Raw genomic sequence first — 23640 nt, 5'->3', positions numbered from 1 at the left:
AATGAGACATTACTACCTACTTGATATGGGAAAGTACCTTATGACTCTTAAAGCATTACACAGGGAAGGTATATTTCAACAGGAAGAACAGCAGGAAAAAGATGAATGGAAAAGGCAAAGAAAAACAACATGAAGAAGGAAGGGAAATGAAACGGTGGAGTATTAGAAAAGGAAAATTCGCTGCGGTCACAAGGTGATTTAATGCCAACCGCGGAGTAGGACAAAGGCCCCTTGAGTCCTGAGGCTGCTGGCCCTTCACCAGCCCCCTCCCAGCCACCCAAACCCCCGCCAGCAGCACTCTGGAGAGCCAGGGCATACAAGCACAGAGTCTAACCAGACTGCCTGTGTTTGAATCACTGCTATGTGACTTCCTAACTGCATGACCTTGGGCAAAAATACTTATGTGAGCCTCTGTTTCCTCATCTGTAAAATGGGATTAAAGGTAGTATTTGTCACATAGGGTTATTGTGAGGATCTGTTAGATTATTCAGCTATTAATACACTCTGGATCAGGTCACACTAGTTTATTAGTTCCATTCTGTGTGTGCTTTGCTGCTGTTCAACGTTATTCTATTTTCTGGAATGAACTCCAGCCAGAGAGTTCTGTTTTGGAATTCCTATCATCTTATTCATTTTGCCTCAGCTTGAAGCATCAAGGGTGGGAGAGTTGCGTGGCAAGGAGGCTCCCCCTTAAAACACTCTGTCTTTGGAAGCCCCTGCTCCCTAGGAGCCTCTTTCCCTTGCCCTTACTCCTCCTGCTACTGCTACCTACTACTGCTGCTGCTGCAACCACTACATTTAAAAGCAGGTTGGAGGACTTCCCTGGCAGCCCAGTGGTTAAGATTCCTCACTTCCACTGCAGGGGGCACAGGTCTGATCCCTGGTTGGGGAACTAAGATCCTGCGAGCCATGCAGTGTGGTCAAAATTAAAAAAAATAAAAACAAATAGAAGCAGGTTGAGCTGAAGCTGTTAGAACAGGGAACAGCAAAAGGGAAATGCAATACAGTCTACATTTCCCTTTTGCTGACAAGCATCCCAGGCCTGAATGCCCCAGTGCTTTTTTTTGTAAATCAAAAGAATATTGAACTCATTATATTGAAGCGCAAGTTATCCTTTCATCGGTCAATTTGTCTGGGTCAACTGTTCTCGTGCATTTATTCTGGACATCTAAAAGATAGGACATCTAACAGTCCGTTCACTTTGTTATCCTAAAATGATATTTTGAAATCAGGCTATTCATATGCAGTGATTAGGTACCAAAGCACTATCTTCCATCAGAGCAGTGGAAGGAATCCAAGCCAGTTCCTGGGTGCCAGTAACAGGAACAATAGGGCCCATATTTACACAAAGGTGCAGGCTTTGGGCTTCCCCGGCAGCTCAGCAGTAAAAGAATCTGCCTGCAGTGAAGGAGCTACAAGAGACAAGGGTTCAATCCCTGGGTCAGGAAGATCCCTTGGAGGAGGGCATGGTAACCCACTCCAGTATTTCTGCCTGGAGAATCCCATTGACAGAGGACCGTCCACAGGGTCACAAAGTCAGACATGAGTAAAGTGACTTGGCATGCATGCAGCATGCACGTAGGGTTTACCAAGCACATCTACTCCCTCTTCCTCTTGTGAGCATCATACTTGCCATCTGTCAGGGAGGTAAGGATTCTAAGTTCCTCTTTAAGGGGGAGATACTGAGGCTCTGACAGCCAAGATCACTAGTCAGAGATCTACTGGAGAAGGGATAAAGACTTGAATGCAAACCTTCTGTTACAGGTTTCCTCCTCCACCCCATCCTCTCCATTCATTTCTTTGTTGTGTTCAATAACCAAATTCCAAGGTGTTCTCTCATGTTAACTGATCATGTCAGCATCTAATTTTCAGACAATGTCTTCACCCCAAGCCCTGTCTTTATCCTTAACATCTAATACTCTCAGCCCCTCAGCCCAATGACCTACTTCATCTCAATGATCTCCACCCTTTCCCTCTTCCAGCCTCCTATTTCCTCCCATGGTGACTCTTATATTACATTATCTCCCAAAGTCCCTCTAACTGACACACGAGACTAAAGCCTTCCTGTCCAAGCTCGTCTGTCACAACACCTGCTCCCTGCCTCTTCAAGACTGTGTGACCCGTGGCCATCTTCTTTCCCTGTACCCACTATCAACTCTCTTTCCTTCCTTTTGGATTGACTGAGACCCAGTGGTCCAACCCTTTGTTTACTTCTGACCCACACCTCTAACTCCTTTACCTGGCTGGCCTTCCATCTCGTCCACTTGGCAAACCCCACATTCACTCTCCATGATCTTACCAGACATGTTCAGTTCTTTTGGAGAATAATATCCCAGTTGCACAGATGACAACAGGTATAACATGCGATTACAAACACGATCAGAGCCCTGGCTGCTTCCTGGTGATGGCTCTGTGTTTCCTTAACTAAAGCTTTCTTCCATTCTTCAGATTAAACACTTCACAGCGTTACATTTTGCCTGTCCTTCCCCATAACCCTTTTCTTAGCAGCTGGTTTCACATCCTACTTCATGGAGACAACAGAAGCCATCAGAAGTCCCTTCAAATCAACATGAGTAAAACCAACTGATCTACACCCACACCTCTTTCCCCTCGTTCTTTCTATTTCAATTTAAAGGGATCCTTCCTTTTACCTCCATCTAAGCTCTTACCCTTTCCTTCCCTGCCTCCTCAGGAAACCACCTCATCAAAAATAACCCCACTCTGCCCCTCAGCATCAGTCTCTCCCTCTCTTAAAAGTCACTTCCCTCTTGGAAACCAAAGAAAAACAACCCAAACCCTCTTTATTTCACATCCCTCCTGCCTTTTGTAACTGTGTGTCTAGAAAAATATATGTCTACTCTCTGGCTTCTCCCTTATTTTTAACCCACTCTGTCTGGCTTCTGTCCCAAAAATGCTATTTAAATAGTTCTAGTCGAGGTCAAGATTTTATGTATAAAAGACTACTTTCAGTTCTTACCTCATGTGCTGTGTCAGAAACCATGGCCCCTGATTATCTTCCTCCTTAAACCTTTATTTCTTTTAGCTTCCATGGTACCAACTGTCCCCAGTTTTTCTCTTTTCACTGGCCATTCCTCCAATTCTCAACACTTTTCCCTGCATGTTAAATGGGCTTTTCCATAAGTGAAGACTCCCAAGGGATGTCTTCAGTGATTAGTGGTTACCTGATGACTCTGAATACTGTGTATATGTGTATATATATATATATATATATATACACACATACATATATATATATTTATTGAAGCACGCTCTTTTGAGGGTCACAACCATTTATAAAACAACTATCTATGGAGTCTGTATTTGGATATTCCAGGTAATTTAAATTCATCGTTTCCAAAGCTGCCACACCATCTTCAGGCATAAACCACCCCCAAAGCTCTCCTGGCCTTCCACAGCTCCCCATCCTGATGAAAAGTACCACCTCCCACTAGCTGACCAAGTTAAAAATGCTCCTCCACTCTTTCTCCTATTAAACTTAGATCCACTGATTGGTCACTTAAAGTAGGGTCTTGCCAAGTCCTCCAGATCTTGAGTCTTCCCTCTCTTTCAACTTTCACATTCAAATATTGAAATTTCTGCCTCCTTGAAGTATCTCAAGTTATGACTTCATTCTATGACATTCTTGAAATGATGCAACAACAGAGATGGGAGAGAAAATAGTGGCTGCCAGGGGTTAGGGAGGATAGGGGAAAAAAGAGACGTGTGACTCTTCGGAGACAGCACAAGGGAAATGTGAGGGTGAGGAGAGTGCTCTGCGCCTTGATTGTGGTGCGGTTACCGGACTCTACACTTACGATAAAGTGGCACAGACCACACACACAGGGTACCAGTGTCAAGGCCGTGGTTTTGATACGTACTTTAATTACATACGGTGCAATCACTGGAGGAAGCTGGGTGAAGCTTCCTGTCATTTCAAGATGCTCTCAAAGTCTCAAGATGGTGAAATGAGAAGAGTCGTGTCCCACTCTTTGCGACCCCATGAATCGCAGCACGCCAGGCCTCCCTGTCCATCACCAACTCCCGGAGTTCACTCAGACTCACATCCATCGAGTACATGGGATCTCTCTAAACTATCTCTGAAACTTCTTGCCAATCAATATTTTAAAATTTAAAAACATTTAAAAGCATATCTGAATCCCCATCTGCGCTACATTAAGATGCTCGCCTCTCCCCCATGCGTCACGGCCTGGCGCTCCGTCTCCCCGTGGGTCGCGGCCTGGCGCTCCATCTTCATCTCCTGCCGCGCTTTTCTGCCCCTTTCCCCACTTTCCCCATCGACGCTGTCTCGCCATCTTAGCAAGAGTGATCTGTCTAAGATGATGACCTGAACGTGCTTTGCCTCTGGGCAAAATCCTCTAAAGAGCTCCCCACGGTCCTTAGAACTCAGTTCCTGAATTGTGTGCCAAAACGCTGTGGAGTACCATGGCAAGTCATAGGAGCATAGCAGGGTCTTTTTTATGTTCAAGGGAAATGAAGGATACTTGATATTTGTTCGGCACCACAAAAACTACTACCCTGAGGGAGTTCACAGTTTCAACATGAAAACACACTAACATTCCTCTCAGTGATGCCACATCTCTGTTAAGGTGTGATTCTAAACCTGCAGGAAAGTTCAGAATGACCAGGAAAGGGAAATGCTTTATCGAACCACAGCACTTGAACATAGTGACCATGGTTATTTAAGGATAAAATGAAGATATTGTTCTTTTCTTAGGTTCCCATGTATTATTTTTCAAATGGCTGCTAGACTTCAGTTCAGTTCAGTTCAGTTGCTCAGGCGTGTCCAACTCTTTGCGACCCCATGAATCGCAGCACGCCAGGCCTCCCTGTCCATCACCAACTCCCAGAGTTCACCCAGACTCACGTCCATCGAGTCAGTGATGCCATCCAGCCATCTCATCCTCTGTCATCCCCTTCTCCTCCTACCCCCAATCCCTCCCAGCATCAGAGTCTTTTCCAATGAGTCAACTCTTCACATGAGGTGGCCAAAGTACTGGAGTTTCAGCTTTAGCATCAGTCCTTCCAAAGAAATCCCAGGACTGATCTCCTTCAGAATGGACTGGTTGGATCTCCTTGCAGTCCAAGGGACTCTCAGGAGTCTTCTCCAACACCACAGTTCAAAAGCATCAATTCTTCGGCACTCAGGCTTCTTCACAGTCCAACTGTCACATCCATACATGACCACTGGAAAAATCATAGCCACTAGACTTATGGGGACATGAATATTTCATTAGGCTGTTTGGATCTAATTACTTAATAAACAGAATTATTAGTATTTCTCTGATAGGGATATAAAATCACTGAAACTTTGAGAGCATCTTGAAATGAGAAAGTGTGGGAGCCATCACTTTACGGTAAATAAAGTTCAAAGTACTTTCTATAACATCCACAGGGCTTCCTGACCTGACCCCCTTCTGATTTCTTTGGCTTGAATGCTCACATTTTATTGAGAGAAAATGCTTTCTCACATGCTAACAATATCACTCACACTGAATTCCCTGTAGGTTCCAGGACAAGTCTACCTCTTTCTGGGGACTCCCTCAAAACACAGACACACACTCACACACACACCTATCACTATATATATATATATTTTTTTTTTTTGCCTAAATCCCACCATCCAGATCTCACCTTTAAAAATACTTCCTCTTTAAAGCCTTTTTTAATCTTGCAAGACCAACTTCAGCACCCTTTCTTTGCACTAATACTTGACTTGATGCTTCTTTCCCTTCATACTTCATATGAGGTAGCAATGTGGCTCCTCATTGTCTGTCTCTCCCCAGCTATGTTCTGAGCTCCTGAGGGCGTGGATCAATAATGCTTTGGTGCCAGCAGAAGCTAACGCAGTCCCTGCACAGGGCACAGACTTAATGAATCCTTGCTGAATTCATGCACAAGTCAGCATTTCCTTCCCAAATCAGACAATCCCAGACCACTGAGCAATGCAGAGACTTCCATATCATTTATAGTCATCTCCTTTTTTTTTTGATCACACAAACCACACTCCTCTGTCAACATGGTATAAACCAGGCGTCATACCAGAGTCACAGAGAGGCTGTCACAAGTGCTCAGGGATGGAGGCTGCTGGCCTTCTGTCAATAACAAGGCTGCAACTTGAGAATAAGCAAAGTTACCGTCACCACTGTGCACACCCGCCCCTGAAACGCTGCTAATTGCTATGAAGGTGCTTGGGTGGGAAGCCATCCCTGGGGCCCAGCATCTCCTAAGTAATACACATCGAAGACAACCTGGGAGGCACTGAGGAGATGAGTTGTTGCAGACTGTTCCCATCACCCGGGTTGATTAATAAATTCAGTTCAGTTCAGTTCAGTTCATTTGCTCAGTCATGTCCGATTCTTTGCGACCCCATGAATTGCAGCACGCCAGGCCTCCCTGTCCATCACCAACTCCCAGAGTTGACTCAGACTTATGTCCATCAGGTGATGCCACCCAGCCATCTCATCCTCTGTCGTCCCCTTCTCCTCCTGCCCCTAATCCCTTCCAGCATCAGGGTCTTTTCTAATGAGTCAAATCTTCGCATGAGGTGGCCAAAGTACTGGAGTTTCAGCTTTAGCATCATTCCTTCCAAAGAACACCCAGGGCTGATCTCCTTTTGAATGGACTGGTTGGATCTCCTTGCAGTCCAAGGAACTCACAAGAGTCTTCTCCAACACCACACTTCAAAAGCATCAATTCTTCAGCGCTCAGCTTTCTTCACAGTCCAACTCTCACATCCATACATGACCACAGGAAAAACCATAGCCTTGACTAGACGGACCTTTGTTGGCAAAGTAATGTCTCTGCTTTTCAATGTGCTATCTAGGTTGGTCATAACTTTCCTTCCAAGGAGTAAGCATCTTTTAATTTCATGGCTGCAGTCACCATCTGCAGTGATTTTGGAGCTCCCAAAAATAAGTCTGACACTATTTTCACTGTTTCCCCATCTATTTGCCATGAAGTGATAGGACCAGATGCCATGATCTTAGTTTTCTGAATGTTGAGCTTTAAGCCAACCTTTTCACTCTCCTCTTTCACTTTAATCAAGAGGCTTTTGAGTTCCTCTTTACTTTCTGCCATAAGGGTGGTATCATCTGCATATCCGAGGTTATTGAAATTTCTCCTGGCAATCTTGATTCCAGCTTGTGCTTCTTCCAGCCCAGCATTTCTCATGATGTACTCTGCATATAAGTTAAATAAGCAGGGTGACAATATACAGCCTTGATGTACTCCTTTTCCTATTTGGAGCCAGTGTGTTGTTCCATGTCCAGTTCTAACTGTTGCTTCCTGACCTTCATATAGGTTTCTCAAGAGGCAGGTCAGGTGGTCTGGTATTCCTATCTCTTTCAGAATTTTCCACAGTTTATTGTGATCCACACAGTCAAAGGCTTTGGCATAGTCAATAAAGAAGAAATAGATGCTTTTCTGGAACTCTCTTGCTTTTTCCATGATCCAGCAGATGTTGGCAATTTGATCTCTGGTTTCTCTGCCTTTTCTAAAACCAGCTTGAACATCAGGAAGTTCACGGCTCACGTATTGCTGAAGCCTGGTTAATAAATTAGTTGCTTGCAAATCGTGTTATGTGTACTTTTCTACAGGAACCAATGCATGCTGATCGCTTAAGGATGCTTTGATAGTTTTCAGGCCTCTGGATTCCTGCCACATGTGCCACAGGACAGCACAATCTTCCTCTCTCTGGTCCTTTTTCTGTGGTTTCCTCCTAACAAGTGTCCTCTTAATATGAGGGTGGAGTATGCTGCCTTCCTGGGGCACCTGGGCTGGAGTGCATGCAGGTCAAGCATCCCGCTTAAGGTCAGAGGTCTCCTGCAAGCCTTCTCAGAGTCCTTAAGGATGCTCAGTGTCCAGGTGTGGGTGTACCTGGGGTTACCCAAGTTCAAATGGGTAACTTGCCAGACCACCTAACTGTTTCCTGAGAAAGCTATATGCAGGTCAAGAACCAACAGTTAGAACAAGACATGGAAAAAAGAACAGTTCAAAACTAGGAAAGGAGTACATCAAGGCTGTATATTGTCACCCTGCTTATAAGCAGAATACATCATGAGAAATGCCAGGCTGGATGAATCACAAGCTGGAAACAAGATTGTCCAGAGAAATATCAATAACCTCAGATATACAGATGACACTACCCTAATGGCAGAAAGTGAAGAGGGACTAAAAAGCCTCTTGAAGGTGAATAAGGAGAGTGAAAAAGTTGGCTTAAAACTCAACATTCAGAAAACTAAGATCATGGCATCTCGTCCCATCACTACATGGCAAATAGAGGGGTAAACGATGGAAACAGTGACAGACTTTATTTTCTTGGGCTCCAAGATCACTGTGGATGGTGACTGCAGCCATGAAATTAAAAGATGCTTGCTTCTTAGAAGAAAAGTTATGACAATCTAGATAGCTTATTAAAAAGCAGAGACATCACTTTGCCGACAATGGTCTGTATAGTTAAAGCTATGTTTTTTCCGGTAGTCATGTACAGATGTGAGAGTTGGACCATAAAGAAGGCTGAGCTTTTAAGAATTGATGCTTTTGGATTATGGTGCTAGAGAAGACTCTTGAGAGTCCCTTGAAATGCAAGGAGATCAAACCAGTCAATCCTCAAGGAAATCAGTCCTGAATATTCAAAGGAGTGATGCTGAAGCTGCAATACTTTGGCCACCTGATGTGAAGAGAGAACTTATTGGAAAAGATCCTGATGCTGGGAAAGACTGAAGGCAGGAGGATAAATGGGTGGCGACCGAGGACGAGATCATTGGATGGCATCACCAACTTGATGGACATGAGTTTGAGCAAGTTCTGGGAGAGAGTGAAGGACAGGGAAGCATTGAGTGCTGCAGCCCATGGGGTCACAAAGCATTGGACACGACCTGGCAACTGAACAACAGCAACGACTTGTCTTAGTTAACAATATTCAACAACTTGTTCTCTGGTGAACTGGATCACATATTATTTTCTTAACAACAATATTGGAAAGCAGCCCCCCCCACCCCCACTTCACAAGTGGAGAAAATGAGGCTCGTAGAGTTTCAGTAATATGTCAGGATCTCACAGGTGGGAAGTGGCAGAGCTAGGATTCAAACAGAGGTCTGCTTGAGCCTAAGTAGACTTGCTCTTCATCACTAGGCTTTAGTGACTGTGCTAGGGCTCACGTCAGCTTAGACTTGCAGCTAGAAGTTTCCATCAAGGTTTGCAGAGATAAGTCAGGTGCATGAAGGGTGGGATGCAAAGCCTTCCTCCAAGCCAGCTTGGGAAACCACTGCTAATGAGACCCAGGAATTCTCATGCCCAGAAGGAAGGCCTTGAGAGATAAAGAAACAGCCTTGAGGCAGAAGCGTGGGCATTCTGGCTCCTTTCATAAGAAACCCACAGATGTACCCAGCCGCTGGAGATCTCTACAGAAGAGAATGCTCCCTGCCACAGGGGGCTGAGAATGGAGCCAGAGCAGGGAAGCCTGGATGCAGCCAGGGAGGGCACTGCCCGACAGGCAGGTCCCAAGCAGCTTTGCTGATGGATCTGCGTGGTGCTTTAGAGTTCATGAATTTCATCTCGTTTGCCTTTGTCTTGGCTCCACTGCCCTCTTCCTCTCCCTTGTATTTGCTGCCATAGCCCTCTAGCCCTTCTCTCTTACTCCCTGCCCCGCATTCCTCACAACGCAGCCTGAGCAATATTTCTCCATGTTGAATCAGAGTGTGCCCATCTCCCGTTCCAAATCCTCCACTGCTATCCCATCACCCCTCCCAGACAAGGCCCAGGATCTGACCTGAACACACAGCAACGTCTGCTTCTCAAACATTAGGTACAATTTGCCTCTGAACCAAAGTGTAACCAAAACATAGACGCAAGGTCAGTGCTATTCAAACTGCAAGGTACACCCCATTAGTGAAGGCTGAAATCAATGTAGTTGGTAGACACAAATATTTTTAAAAATAAATTAAGCAGAAAGGACTGAGTTATACCAGAACAGAATAGAAAATAGTACATCAAGATGTATTACATGGAGTAAGGTTAAGTACTTTTTTCATGAGTTTTCGTTTCCGTTATGTATCTTTTTATCTGTATGTCTGTTGAGTGTCAATGTAAAATTTATTTTTTTAGCAGAAGTAAGGTCAAGGAATGTAAGAATGAAACAAACAAAAAATACTGCTCTAAAGAGATGTACTAGTACTCTGACAACTAGAGTTTGATGGTTGTCTGAAATCAATTTGCCATCCTAAATTCCTTTCATTGTTGGCTCCAAGCTGCTATCCCAGCACTATTTCTTATCATCACTACAGAAGTACCCACCTTATCCATGGAGGAAATGTTCCAAGACCTCCAGTGGATGTCTGAAACCATGCTTGGTACTGAACACTATATATACTATATATGTTTTTCCTATACATACATACCTTCGATAAAACTGGGTACATAAATCAGGCATAGTAAGGAATTAACAAGAGTACCTAATAATAAATAGAATAATTATAACAATATACTGTGATAAAGTTATGCAAATATGATCCCTCCCCCTCACCTTCCTTTCTCTACAAACACCTTATGATACAAATGTAATGCCTTTTCGACCTTAATTAAGCTCTTATCATGTAATTTTGGCCATAACTTTTGCAGTCTGAGCTGTGGCAGCGAAGCTAGCATGAATTTCTTGTTCCCTCTTCACAATTTCACGGAAAGAAGAGATTCATTCTTACCAGCGATCTTAGCAACCTCAGCATACAATTTTTTTCTTTCCTTATTAAGTGGAGAACTCTCACCTTTTTGCTTAAAGGAAGCACTTTTCCGTTTCTCTCTGGCATATCTGAATTCCCAGCATCGCTACTCTGGCGCTTTAGGGACATTATTAGATAAAGTAAGGGCTACTTGAATACCACCACTGAGATCCCGGGACACTTGATCTGGAAATCAGTGTGGCTGCTGACTAATGGCAGGAGGAGATACACTGGACAAAGGGATGATTCAGGTCTTGGGAGGGACAGAGCTGGACAGTGTGAGAGTTCATCACGCTACTCAGAATGGGGGGCAGTGTAAAACGTTTGAACTGTTTATTCCTGGAATTGTCCATTTACTACTTCTGGACAGCAGTGGAGTGTAACTGAGACCACAGAAAGCGAAGCCTTGGCTAAGAGCAGACTACTGTACTACTCAACACACACACACACATGCATGCAGGCTTTCTTCTACCTCCTTGCCTTTGCAGGCGCTACTCCACCTACCTGGGCTGCTTTCTCACCACCACCTTCTCACAAAGCCCTGATTCTCCTCGAAGCCTGAGTCCAGTAGGATGACCTCCTAGATTTGTCTCTCCCTGCCCCATCCTTTCCCACATTCATGATCTCTATGCCCTTCCCACCGCAAACACAGTTCCAAGCGTACTGATCAGTCGCAGAACTCAGCATCTGCTATTGTGGTTATCTGCCCAACAGTCAGTTCTCCCCAAGAGAGTTTTGAGTTCCTGAGGTCAGGGATTCAGTCTTTCCCTATCTCCAGGCAACTGTTGTAGGGACTGGTCAGCAGGAATTTGGAGATCAGTAAACATTTTTCAAATGAATGAATGGGTGGCAGGTGCTACAGATCACAGATCCAGTCCCCCTCTGCCTGGCCAAGATTTGGGGCATAGAGTCTGGGATATAGAGTCTGCAGCCCCAAGGGCTTGCCTTCATTCTAGTCATCATAATCGCCATATCTGTGTCAGTTAGAGACTCCATGTCAGTCTGCCCTCTGCAAGGACGTGTGTAAAAGCCAATCCATTTTCAGAGATGGCTCCTGACTGAAGCTGGACAATTGCTCTGCAGAGATTGCAGCAAAAGAAGCCTAGCAGCTCACAGAAGTTGGTTCAGTAATGGAATGGGAGCAAGGAGTACTGCAAAGGTACCAATTTGGTAGTAATAAAGCTATTGGGCTTGGAAGTGGAAGATCAATTTTAAATAATCAACACAGAAGATTATCTCTGAATTGACACCAAGTGGCCCAGGAGATGTTTGCTGATTATCCCCCACCTCATCCCTCTCTATTCAGGGAGAGCTTGAACTGAAACTTGGATTAAATGAGGGATAAGGTGGGGGAAAGGGCACAGGGTATTGATTCTCACCAGTGATGCCAACCTCTGAGTGGCTGAAATTGATGACGACAAATGTGGGACACCATCCCAGTTTCATCTTCTTTTGAGCCCACTTGGCATGCTCTTAAAAAAAAAAAAAAAAAAGGATCTCTGACTGCACTTTTCCAAGTTGTTTTTTTTTAATGACTCGGGCCAGATGTATCTGAGCCTGACAGTGGTGCCTAAACACCCTACCTCCTAAGGGACACCATCATCAGAGGAGAAACTCACTGAATTCCCCAGAACTCCTGGAGGAATGGAGGCTGTCTATTTCTGAAGTGGAAGTTTCCCTTAAATGATGCCTCTCTGCAGCAGGAAGCAAAAATCAATTGACCTTCTTTAATGCATCAATTGCCACCCTGATCTGGGGTCATGTCTAAAAACATGGAAAAAGTCCCTTACCTGGTGCCTATATTTCAACCATTCCAACCTAAATTCATGATGACTGAAATCTAAAAACATTCATTCTAAAATCCTTCCTGCCATTACTTTTCCTTTTTTTTTTCCTAAAAATATCTGCTCGAGAGCAAAGGTTCTCAACGTCTCTGTTACTGGCACTGTGAGCCAGACAACTCTTCGCTGCAGAGGCCGTCTCTACCTTGGAGGGTGCACAGCAGCATCCCTGGCCTCTGGCCTCTATGCACCAGACGCCAGCAACAACCCCACACCACGAACGGTGACGACTAACAGTGCCTGCGGGCACTTCTGAATGTCCCGTTAGGAAGCCAAATCACGCCTAGGCTGGTGGTTCTCACGTCTGTCCTAGACCACTTATAAACCCAGGTATCTTAAAGGGGCCCGGGCGTGGGCATTTTTTTAAAGCTTTGCCGATGATTATGATGCGTAGCCACTTCTTTGCGTATTAAGCCGAGGCTTCACCTTCCTGTGTAATTGTGGCTCTGGCCTCTGCTGAAATTTTCATATCCCTTCTACAGGGTGGAATGCCAAATGTAGGAACAAGAAATAGCAGTGCAAGAATTTAAAAAATGAGAAAGAGGAGGGGAAAATTAGATTTACTTGTGACAGGAAAACTGAAGCTGTTAATTCTTCTTTTTTTTTTTAATTATAAACCAGGAAGTAGATGTAGACCAAAGTGTTCAAAGAAAAAGCCCAACAGGTAGGGTGGCTTCCTCAGTCGGGTGCCAGCTCCGTGAACTGACGGTTGTCATTTAAGATGGCTGTGACACAGGCTGCTATCCAGGGAAACAACACTCAAGCTGCCAAAGCCAGCCAGAGTCAGTGACTCTTTAAGCCTGCTCACTCGAACTTCAGTCTCTCTGAGAAAGAGGCTGCAGGGCCAAAGAGGTTTGGTTAAACACTGTTAAACAGTCTAGGAAAGATCTTGAAAAGCCCTGTGGTCAGGAAGCCTATATAACTTTGTTTGGTTTTCCAAACAAACATATTTATGTCATCTGGGAGGCCGCATAGCATGGTTCGACACACAGGATCTGGAATCTGCTTGCTTCTGATACACTCTACTCTACCATGAAGAAACTCTTTTCTTGGACAAGTTATGCAAATGTAAATGCCTAAGCACAGGATTGCTACGAGCACCGATCTGTGGCAATGATTTGTACACTGTGTGTCCACACTAGACGTGGGCACACACGCTTTCAGTGCTGTCCGTGTGCTAATTCGTGTCCCACTCCTTGCGACCCCATGGACTGTAGCCCGACAGGCTCCTCTGTCCATGGAATTTTCCAGGCAAGAACACTGGAGCCTGTTGCTGTTTCCTACTCCAGGGGGTCTTTAAGACCCAAGGATCGAGCTCACATTTCCTGTGTCTCCTGGATTGGCAGGAGACTCTACCACTGTGCCATGTGGGAAGCCCAAAGTTAGAAACTGACTTACTCTTATCACTGTTTTTATTATTATTTATTTGACTATGGATTATTTTTTCCCCAGAAAATGCCTTTTAAAATCACACTGAACTCCAGTTCCATGTGAGAAATGTTGATTTAGACTAATCTGGAGCCACTCTAATAGAAATACAACCCTTGGACCACGTGATACCAAGACTGTATCTGGAATCCACGTGAGAGCAAGACTGGGGTCTCCTTTCAACCACAAGCATCCCAAGTGGTGCTGTGGTGGACTTGGCCCTCACCTCCCTTGTCTGTAAGCTCTTCGAAAGGAGAGACCTGTCTACCTCACATATCATCAACTCCCCAGGGTATGGCGTTTGGCAAACACTGGTGCCCAATACATGCTCTTGAATGATTTCTGGACAAAGACAACAGCTCATTCATCTCAGCAGAACCATCCACCCGGCCCCAGCTCCATTCACCGAGTGAAGCAGCTTTTCCAGAAAGCCTACTAGAGACATTTTCATGAAATACATGAAGCAACCATTAAGATGGTGGATTAGAATGACAATTCATCCAACTCTGATAAATGAGCAAGACGGCTGGGCAATCAGACCTGGTTTACAATGACTTGATTTACATTCAAGTTTCAGGTACTTACTTAAGGCTCAAAGGAAGGTACACCATAAGCCACAAACCACTTGCTCTGAAACCTGTAGGGAAAGCCACTCATTATGAAACCACGTCTGTGGCAAAGTGGCCACCACTATCAGTGTCCCCCTCCCCTGCCTTGACCCTCCCAAGCCAAAGCTTACAAAGGGTACCACAATTTTCCTTTTAAGTCCACCTGTGAAATAACTGCCAAATTTACAGCAACTACTCACAATCTCAAAATCAAGAAAAGATAAACAGAAAAATACAAAGCAAAGAGACAGTGGAAACATAGGAAACACTCTTCGGACAAAACTGACTTTTAAATTACCAGAAGGGAAGGTGGAAGGGAGGTTCAGGAGGGAGGGGACACACATATACCTATGGCTGATTCATGTTGATAGATGGTAGAAACCAACACAATATTGTAAAGCAATCATACTCCAATTAAAAATTAATTAATTAAAAAATAATTACCATGAGAAGAAATCATTTCTAGCAATACCACCAGCTGTCTGATGTAGCTCCTGCAACAATTCCAAGGTCTTCATGACTGATCCCTGAATTATTTCCAGCCACAACTACATAAAGCATTTAATATTATCTCCATTTTACAGATGAGAAAATTGAGTCTCAAAGAGGTTGAAACTTGTCTGTGGTTAAAGGAAGTCTCTGGGTCTTTGGTCATATGCTAGATAACTAAGAACTAAGAGAGGGTTATGACTCCCAACTTGTGGAGTCTCAGAAGCCTATTTTTGATTCCTAGCTTTGCCACTTGCCTGGTGAGTGACATGGACAATCTCCTTAACCTCCTGATGACTTGCTGTTCTCATTTGTAATATGCTGCTATTTTCCTCACAGAATGAAGGTGAGCATTTAACAACTAATATATGTATGGGCTTCCCAGAAAGCGAAACTGAATGATTATCTTAGAATGATGATTTCAAACATTAATGAAAAAATTTCCCAGATACAAGAAAATTTAAATTTTACAAAGCATCTCACACCAGGTTCATCTCATTTGACTTCATAGGTAGGACAGACATCATCATCGCTTTCTACAGAGGAGAATATTGAGTATCTGAGTGGTTACTTATTCATACCTCTCCATGGAATGGTAACTGCTTACTTATTCACTCTTTCTTCCTGTCAGTCTTCCACCCCAAACTCTGAGCTTGGTGAAGGAGTGAATGTACATGGCAGGTTGTGGGGGGGGGGGTGTGTGCGTGTGTATGTATGTGTGCGAGCTTTGCTGTTGTGGGATGTGTGTGTGTGTGTGAGCTTTGTTGTTGTGGGATGTGTGTGTGTGTGTGTGAGCTTTGCTGTTGTGGGATGTATGTGTGTGTGTGTGTGCACAAGCTTTGCTGTTGTGGGGGTGTGTGTGTGTGTGTGTGTGTTTGTGTGTGTCTGTGAGCTTTGCTGTTATGGGGTGTGTGTGTGTGTGTCTGTGAGCTTTGCTGTTATGGGGTGTGTGTGTGTGTGTATGTGAGCTTTGCTGTTGTGAGATGTGTGTGTGTGTGAGCTTTGTTGTGGGATGTATGTGTGTGTGTGTGAGCTTTGCTGTTGTAAGATGTGTGTGTGTGTGTGTGTGCGCATGCGTGAGCTTTGCTGTTGTGGGATGTGTGTGAGCTTTGCTGTTGTGGGATGTGTGTGTATGTCTGTGAGCTTTGCTGTTGTGGGATGTGTGTGTATGTCTGTGAGCTTTGCTATTGTGGGATGTGTGTGTGTGTGCACAAGCTTTGCTGTTGTGGGATATGTGTGTGTGTACACAAGCTTTGCTGTTGTGGGATGTGTGTGTGTGTGTTTGTGTATGTCTGTGAGCTTTGCTGTTATGGGGTATGTGTGTGTGTGTGTGAGCTTTGCTGTTGTGGGATGTGTGTGTGTGTGTGTGCACAAGCTTTGCTGTTGTGGGGGGGGTGTGTGTGTGTGTGAGCTTTGCTGTTGTGGGATGTGTGTGTGTGTGTGTCTGTGTCTGTGAGCTTTGCTGTTGTGGGATGTGTGTGTGTGTGCGAGCTTTGCTGTTTTCTGTTGGTCATCTCTGTATTACCAAACCATAGCATGGCTTACAGAATACAATTGACGTTAAAGTCTAGAGGACTAGACGGAAGCACGAGTGAATGAGGCATGAACATATGTGCCCAGAATGAAGAAAGTGGGTCCAAAATAAACAAAACTTGAGTCTGCAGGCTCCAAGTCCAGAGTCCTCTCCAATCTCCCATGGTATTGCCAAATGACAACATTTCCTGGAGTCATGGAATTTCAGAGAAGGGAAGGACCTTGGATATCATCTTAGTGAACACTCCCATTTTACAGATGAAAAAACAGAAACTCAGAGAAGTTCCATTTCTTGGCCAAAATCATACCTGGGGAGGTGGGTGGGCTGAGCCAGCACCCAGGTCCTCTGCCTCTAGGATCGAGGATGCTGCCGCTGTGCACTGGCAGATTCAAGAGCAGGAAACTCCCCAGCCTCCACGTGTCAGCTCAGGCTTAGAGTGACAGAGCAGGAACCTTGTGCACCCAAACAACCGTGTGTGCACAGATCATAGCTCAGCTTGTGCAGCCATGGGAGAGAGGACTTCTGCTGAGATTTAATTTGAAAGGCTCTCATCACTGCCAGTGGCGCTGACTCCCCACCAGGACGCCATGGGCTGAAGTTACCCTCTGTCTGCATATGCATGAGGATGCAGATGGCCTTAACCCTTCTCCTCATGTTTAAGTGAGGAGAAGCTCTCAGGTCACCCTGGGTTCTAGCCTGGATTCTAGGGTCTGGCAGACTTGACAAAGCTTGAGGTCTAGGACATTTCAGAGAGGCTGGCTCTGTAGCCTCAGACAAGATGGCACAAGCTGGAAGAAAAGTCTTTCTTTCATGATGCAAACATCAGGTTTCTAATGTGCGGTATCCATGTTAGCACACGGGGAGACACTGGGAATCACCTGCGAACGTACTTTAGTGTTTCAACAAAGCAGTGAAGAGAAAACGTCAATTGGCAACAGCCCCAGTGAGCACATCCGGGCTGGTTTTGTTCTGGTCTAAACCTGATCTAGAAGAGCACATGGACCTCTGGGTGTCTATCTGCATGTGTGTCCAGGTGAAGATTACAAGAGGAGCCTCACCCAATCTTTGCACATAATAGTCTCCCAAACCATTGTTTATCATCCCCCAAACATGCCTATCCTGCCCTTTTTCTTTTGCAGCACTTATACTGTGTGTGTGTGTGTGTGTGTGTGTGTTCGTGTGTCTAATTAAAATGCTCTTTTGAGCGCACGGCCCATGTTTGCTTTACTCACCACTGTGTCATCCGCCTTAAACACAGTTTCTGAGCCTCTAGCTGGTGCTTATTAATTATGTGAGGATTAAATAAAGGAAGAAAGAAATAACTAGATGACCGGGGGCCTGACTTCTGGATTTAAACTCCATCATTTAATTAACCACGTGACCTTGGTTCAATCTTATATGTTTAATTTCAGAGCTTTCGGAAAGCATCTTAGAAACCAGCTCATTGGATGACTGCAGACTTTTGTTTGAGCAGTGGAATCCAAACAAAAGCACAGGTGAAATCTAAACACGGGGGCAGAGGTAAACGTCCTCTCGTTAAGGGCCAACTTTGAAAGCAGATTTGAATATTCAGCACAGAGTCACAGCCATCTGCAGCTGGTGGCAGATTCATGAATCACCCATGACGCATGATGCTCAAAGGAGACGTGCCCGCGCTCATGTCAAATACACAGTGGACACAAGGCCTGAGTTCAGGGCTTCCCAGCTGCAGGTAAGCATCTTTCCTCCACCACACACGCGTCCTCGGTCTCCTGCTTGAAGTGGCCCAGAAGTGTTAGACCCTGCCTTTCTTCCTTGATCTTAAAGACTCCAGCTCTAGAGAGTTCTCTGCACTCTTCAATTTATTTCAGTCCACCACATTTTTTTGTGTGCTTATGATACAAGGCAGAAAAAAAAAATCACTCTGGGGATCCAGAAATGAATTATATGTAAGTCCTGGCCCCATGAAGTTTCCAGTTAGGTGAGAAAGAAATACAAGAATGCACTCCAACTCCAAATGGTTGACAACTAAAGAGGCATAAGCATAGAGAGCTGTGGAAATATCAAAGAAAGACTGCTCAAGTGGAATGCGGAGCGTCTATACGATGGTTTCAAAGAAGAAGAACTTTGGGCTAAGTCCTTTGGGAATGAGTAGGATTCCAACAGGCCAAAGACCAGTTCAGACTTGCTCAAGAAAGAGTTATTCACTGAGTGTCCCTATTTGTTTCCAAATGTATGAATATGTTTGGGTAAGATATCTGGTATATTACTAGTATCTGTAAAACACCGCAGCCTACGCCTGATGTAACCGACTAAAATTACCATCTGTGGCTGTGGAGACACACAAACTAGGGCTTGAACCCTAGTCCTACCACTCACTGTGCGACTTCAGAGAAGTGATTTCACCCAGTGAAAGCCCAGGTACCCCTTCTATATAAGGTGGAGAAGATACACAGGTGGTCTCTCTGATGGTGCTGTAAGGTTTAAATGAGAGGATGCCTACAAAGTGCTAAGCACTAGGCCCAGCACACATGCAGTACTCAAAAATATACTACTCTTACTCGTCCCTGACAATCCCTTGCACATTGTAATAAAACAGATAAATGAATAAATAGAAAAATAAATAAGTTAATACACAATGAGCAAGTATTTAGCAGTCTTGGCCCAGATACTCCTCCACACCACAAGGCCCATGCCAAAGCATAACCCCCCAAAGCGCTCAATGAAAGAAAGGCAAGGGTGAGCTCAGCCCAGCTCTTACCTGTATATTTTATATCTGGTTGTAAATCCTTGACGGTGTCTTTCCACAAAGGACAGGTAGCTCCTGGAGTGGTGGAAAGGCCCCCTGTCTGAAATAAGCCAATCAAATTCCTTGGAGACATGTTGGTCTGTTGCAGCTGGTTCCTGGTGGGAGGGCTGCACTGAGATTCGGCCCCATACAAACAGGAAGTAGAGGAGCTCAACAAACCTCCAGTTCATGCTTTTCTGCCGGCCTTTTTCCTCTCATTCTTGCTCCATTCTGTGGAGTCCTGTGAAGAAAGGAATAGAAAAGAGAAAGAAAGAGGAAGAGAGAGGGAGAGGAAAGGTGGGGAGGGGAAGCAAAAACATACAGACAAGAGAGAGAGAGACAAAGGAAAAGATTTTTTAATGCTTTTAACATACTTTCATCATAATACTTCACATCAGAAGACTGGGTCAGGGTTTACGAAGATCAGTGCAGTTTCTGCTTAAGAGTGTGGCATCTACGGACATCTGGGCTCGCACTCCTGATTTGCTGTTCACATGTGGTGTGGACATGTACAAACATGTACAAACTGCTTAGCCTCTTAGATATGCAGTTTCCTCATCTGTAAAATGGAGGCCGGGCTTAAGCATCTGTAACTTGGCACCTGGCACATCGAAGGTATTCAAGGTGTATGGGTTGACAGCAAGAGTGAAATGAAAAACTGCAGAAACAGTTTCCTCCAGCCAGGAGGGGACTTGGAGATGGAACTTCAGTATCTGCCCTGCCCGCTGTCTTCACAAACAGCCTGAATCTCATAGCAGTGACTCAGTAAGCGGGAACACATTTCTCTCCTCTCCCACAGACATGCACCCAGTGAACACACGCTTTGCTTTCGCATCATCAGTCGACGGACTGCACAAAGTCTTGGGATGCATCATGATCACGGCTATCCAGGATGGATACCTTACACATGGAGAGTTTATGGAGCTCATCAGAATCCCTTCTACAGTGCTCAGTGGAATGTCTTCTTCACCCCAAAGAAGCATAGCCAGAGAATCCACCTGTCAGTGTCTCTGAGCGTCAAGGTTATCTTGTGTTCAGAAGGGGAACAAAAGGCCAAGGAACTAGTGGGGTCTTGCCGCCTCTTTCTTGGGTGGTAGCACAGGCTGGAAGAAGCACAAGCTGGAATCAAGACTGCCAGGAGAAATATCAATAACCTCAGATATGCAGATGACACCACCCTTATGGCAGAAAGTGAAGAACTAAAAAGCCTCTTGATGAAGGTGAAAGAGGAGAGTGAAAATTTGGCTTAAAACTCAACATTCAGAAAACAAAGATCATGGCATCCGGTCCCATCACTTCATGGGAAATAGATGGGGAAACAGTGGAAACAGTGTCAGACTTTATTTTTTGGGGCTCCAAAATCACTGCAGATGGTGACTGCAGCCATGAAATTAAAAGACGCTTACTCCTTAAAAGGAAAGTTATGACCAACCTAGATAGCATATTCAAAAGCAGAGACATTACTTTGCCAACAAAGGTCCGTCTAGTCAAGGCTATAGTTTTTCCAGTGGTCATGTATGGATATGAGAGTTGGACTGTGAAGAAGGCTGAGCGCCAAAGAATTGATGCTTTTGAACTGTGGTGTTGGAGAAGACTCTTGAGAGTTCCTTGGACTGCAAGGAGATCCAACCAGTCCATTCTAAAGGAGATCAGCCCTGGGTGTTCTTTGGAAGGAATGATGCTAAAGCTGAAACTCCAGTACTTAGGGCACCTCATGCGAAGAGTTAACTCATTGGAAAAGACTCTGATGCTGGGAGGGATTGGGGGCAGGAGGAGAAGGGGACGACAGAGGATGAGATGGCTGGATGGCATCACTGACTTGATGGATGTGAGTCTGAGTGAACTCCAGGAGTTGGTGATGGACAGGGAGGCCTGGGGTGCTGCGATTCATGGGGTCGCAAAGAGTCGGACACGACTGAGTGACTGAACTGAACTGAGCACAGCACAGGGGCACCATGTTGGAGAAATGCTTAAGGGAGGACTTAGGTAGGGGCTCCTTGTAGGGAGAAAGGAAGAGGAACCACTAGACCATGCCTGGACTTGGGCAAATTTACAAGTTTTCTTTTTATCGTCACATCATCATTCTACCTGCTAGCTTGACATTATGCTGTCTGTGTCCTTCACCCCACTTATCCTAGAAGAGCTCATCTTACTCTACACTGAAAGGCAGCTTGGAGTGCAGGTTCTGCCAGTTATAAACAGTGTATATTCAGGCAAGTGACTTCACTTCTCTGAGCCTCAGTGTCTCAGTCTATAAAATGTAGTCAGCAATAGCACTTGTATCCAGAACTAGCGTGAAAATGAAATGACGCCATTTACGTCAAGTGCCCCATGCAGCGCCTGACTTTTTTTAGAAAGTGCTCAACAAATGGCATCAGTGATGACGAAGACACGGGTGATGATAAACATTAATGTTGACTATGTCCGGCTACCCCCTGCTGGAGCATCTTTGCTCCCGTGGCCTCCCCTGCCACATCAAGTCCTATTTATTCTTTACTAGCCAGCTGAGGCCAGGTCCTCAAGGGTCATTCCTTTTTCTATCCCTCTCAAAAGCTGTTAGCTGTTCCTTTCCTTCAGCTCCTGTTGTTCACTTATATAACAGTATGTTAGTATTTACTATCTTTTATTGTACTGATTTGTCTCTGTGTCCATCGTCTTGCTCATGGGGTTGCGAGTCTTTAACCAGCAAGAATCTTTAAAAGACTGTTTCTACACAAGGCTGGCTATGGGACTCTGGACAGTCATAGCCTCTATCTAGATCTCAGATTTTTATGTCTACCATTTAAAAACCTTGCCAGGACAAAACCATTTTATCGAGTGGAAAACCATGTAAAAACATGAAGAAATAGGATCCCTTCTTGGTCTACTCTTCCAGCTGAAAATGGGAAGAAAGTCAAGCTAAGAAAGAGAGAAAAGCAAAAGGAGAAAGATGTGAATTTCCGATCCAATTGGCTACGACCCTCTATAGTCTGATTGCGCCAGTCTATTATGAGTAGCTACAGAAGTCTACTTGGCACCACAGGCCCCAGCTGTCAGGGGCAAAGGAGAGAGGCCTGTGAGCAGACGAGTGGGCTGGCAGAAGCTGTGGCCGCAAGTTTTGTTCAGAACCTAAAACAAAGCCGTCCATGTGGAGTGCAGAACTACAACGGCTCCAGCTGCCAAAACTGTCTGCTGGAGCCCACCTGAGTGGCAAGCAGGGGGTGGAGGTGATTGTTCAGAAATCCCGGCGGGGAGCTACAACACGCTGAAATCACAGCATGTCACCCATCCAGCGCTTCTGCATGGCTTCTGTTGTGAATGGGTGCGGGGTGGGCACCAACAAGAATGCCTGGCTGTTAGACTGTTTGCAAGGAAACAGGATTCAGAACATTGCAGCTTTTAAAAGTGAAACAAGGCTAGACAAGGAAATAGCAGCATGTGTATACGTGTGTGCGTGTGTGTGCAAGACCTCAGCCCCGAGTCCTAGAATTTACAGAAATTGGGATGATCTAATCCAGTGCTTCCCTTCTGGCAGCCTTTTGTCCCATAGGGGACATCTTCGATTGTCACAACGGAGGGGATACTCCTGGTGTCTGGCAGGTAAAAGCCAGGGGCTGGTAAACATCCTACAGCCCCTCCCGCCACCACAAAGAAAACCACACCGAAAATGTCAGCAGTGCAGATGTTGATAGATCCTGCTCTAGCCCAACTCCTTACAAGATCACCACTGAGTGGCTGACTGGGCCAGACTCCTGTCTTCTGGCTCCTGGTTTTCATGCTGCCACGTTGTCTTGGCAGGATGGTGAGCTGAGACCATTCAGTAGCTGTCTGAACCTTCTTTGTAGGTGGGGACTATGGTACAATCTACATCTCCGCAAGCACAGGTGAGTGCTTCGTGGAAGAAGTCTGAGTATCTTTCTGTTGACTCAGAAAAATCACGATAATTCACAGAACTCTAAAAATGATAACGAAAGTTTCTAGAAGGTGCATTTGAATAGAAATGGACGTTTTATTAGCTAAGGGCAAGATTAGTATGTGTGCTACTTAAATATTGTCTTATCATGACAGACTCATGACAGACACAGTGATTCTTATTCTGTAAATAAGCCCGAATTAGCATCAACTGTATTAGAGACTTGGGTTAATATAAGGGCCCCAAGTTTGATATTTATGGAGCATCTATTGTGTACTTGGATCTAAAAAAAAAATGTCTGTTATCTTGGCAGTAGCTAAAGCATTCAGTACAGACTAGAGGTTA

General features: G+C 44.9%; 1 protein-coding gene across 2 annotated transcripts in view; it reads right to left on the bottom strand.

Moving 5' to 3' along the window:
• BRINP1 (BMP/retinoic acid inducible neural specific 1) overlaps positions 1-23640 on the bottom strand; it is a 197486-nt gene that overhangs the window by 121889 nt on the left and 51957 nt on the right. For both annotated transcript variants that reach the window (XM_070376070.1, XM_005891939.3), the window contains one exon: positions 19377-19644. In XM_070376070.1, coding sequence (XP_070232171.1) covers positions 19377-19594 — 218 coding nt within the window. In that variant the 5' untranslated portion in view covers positions 19595-19644. The remainder of the gene's footprint in view (positions 1-19376; positions 19645-23640) is intronic.

This window comes from Bos mutus, chromosome 8 (assembly GCF_027580195.1).
Source record: "Bos mutus isolate GX-2022 chromosome 8, NWIPB_WYAK_1.1, whole genome shotgun sequence".
In the NCBI taxonomy this organism is placed as follows: Eukaryota; Metazoa; Chordata; class Mammalia; order Artiodactyla; family Bovidae; genus Bos; species Bos mutus.
This window is presented reverse-complemented; position numbering and strand designations above follow the sequence as displayed.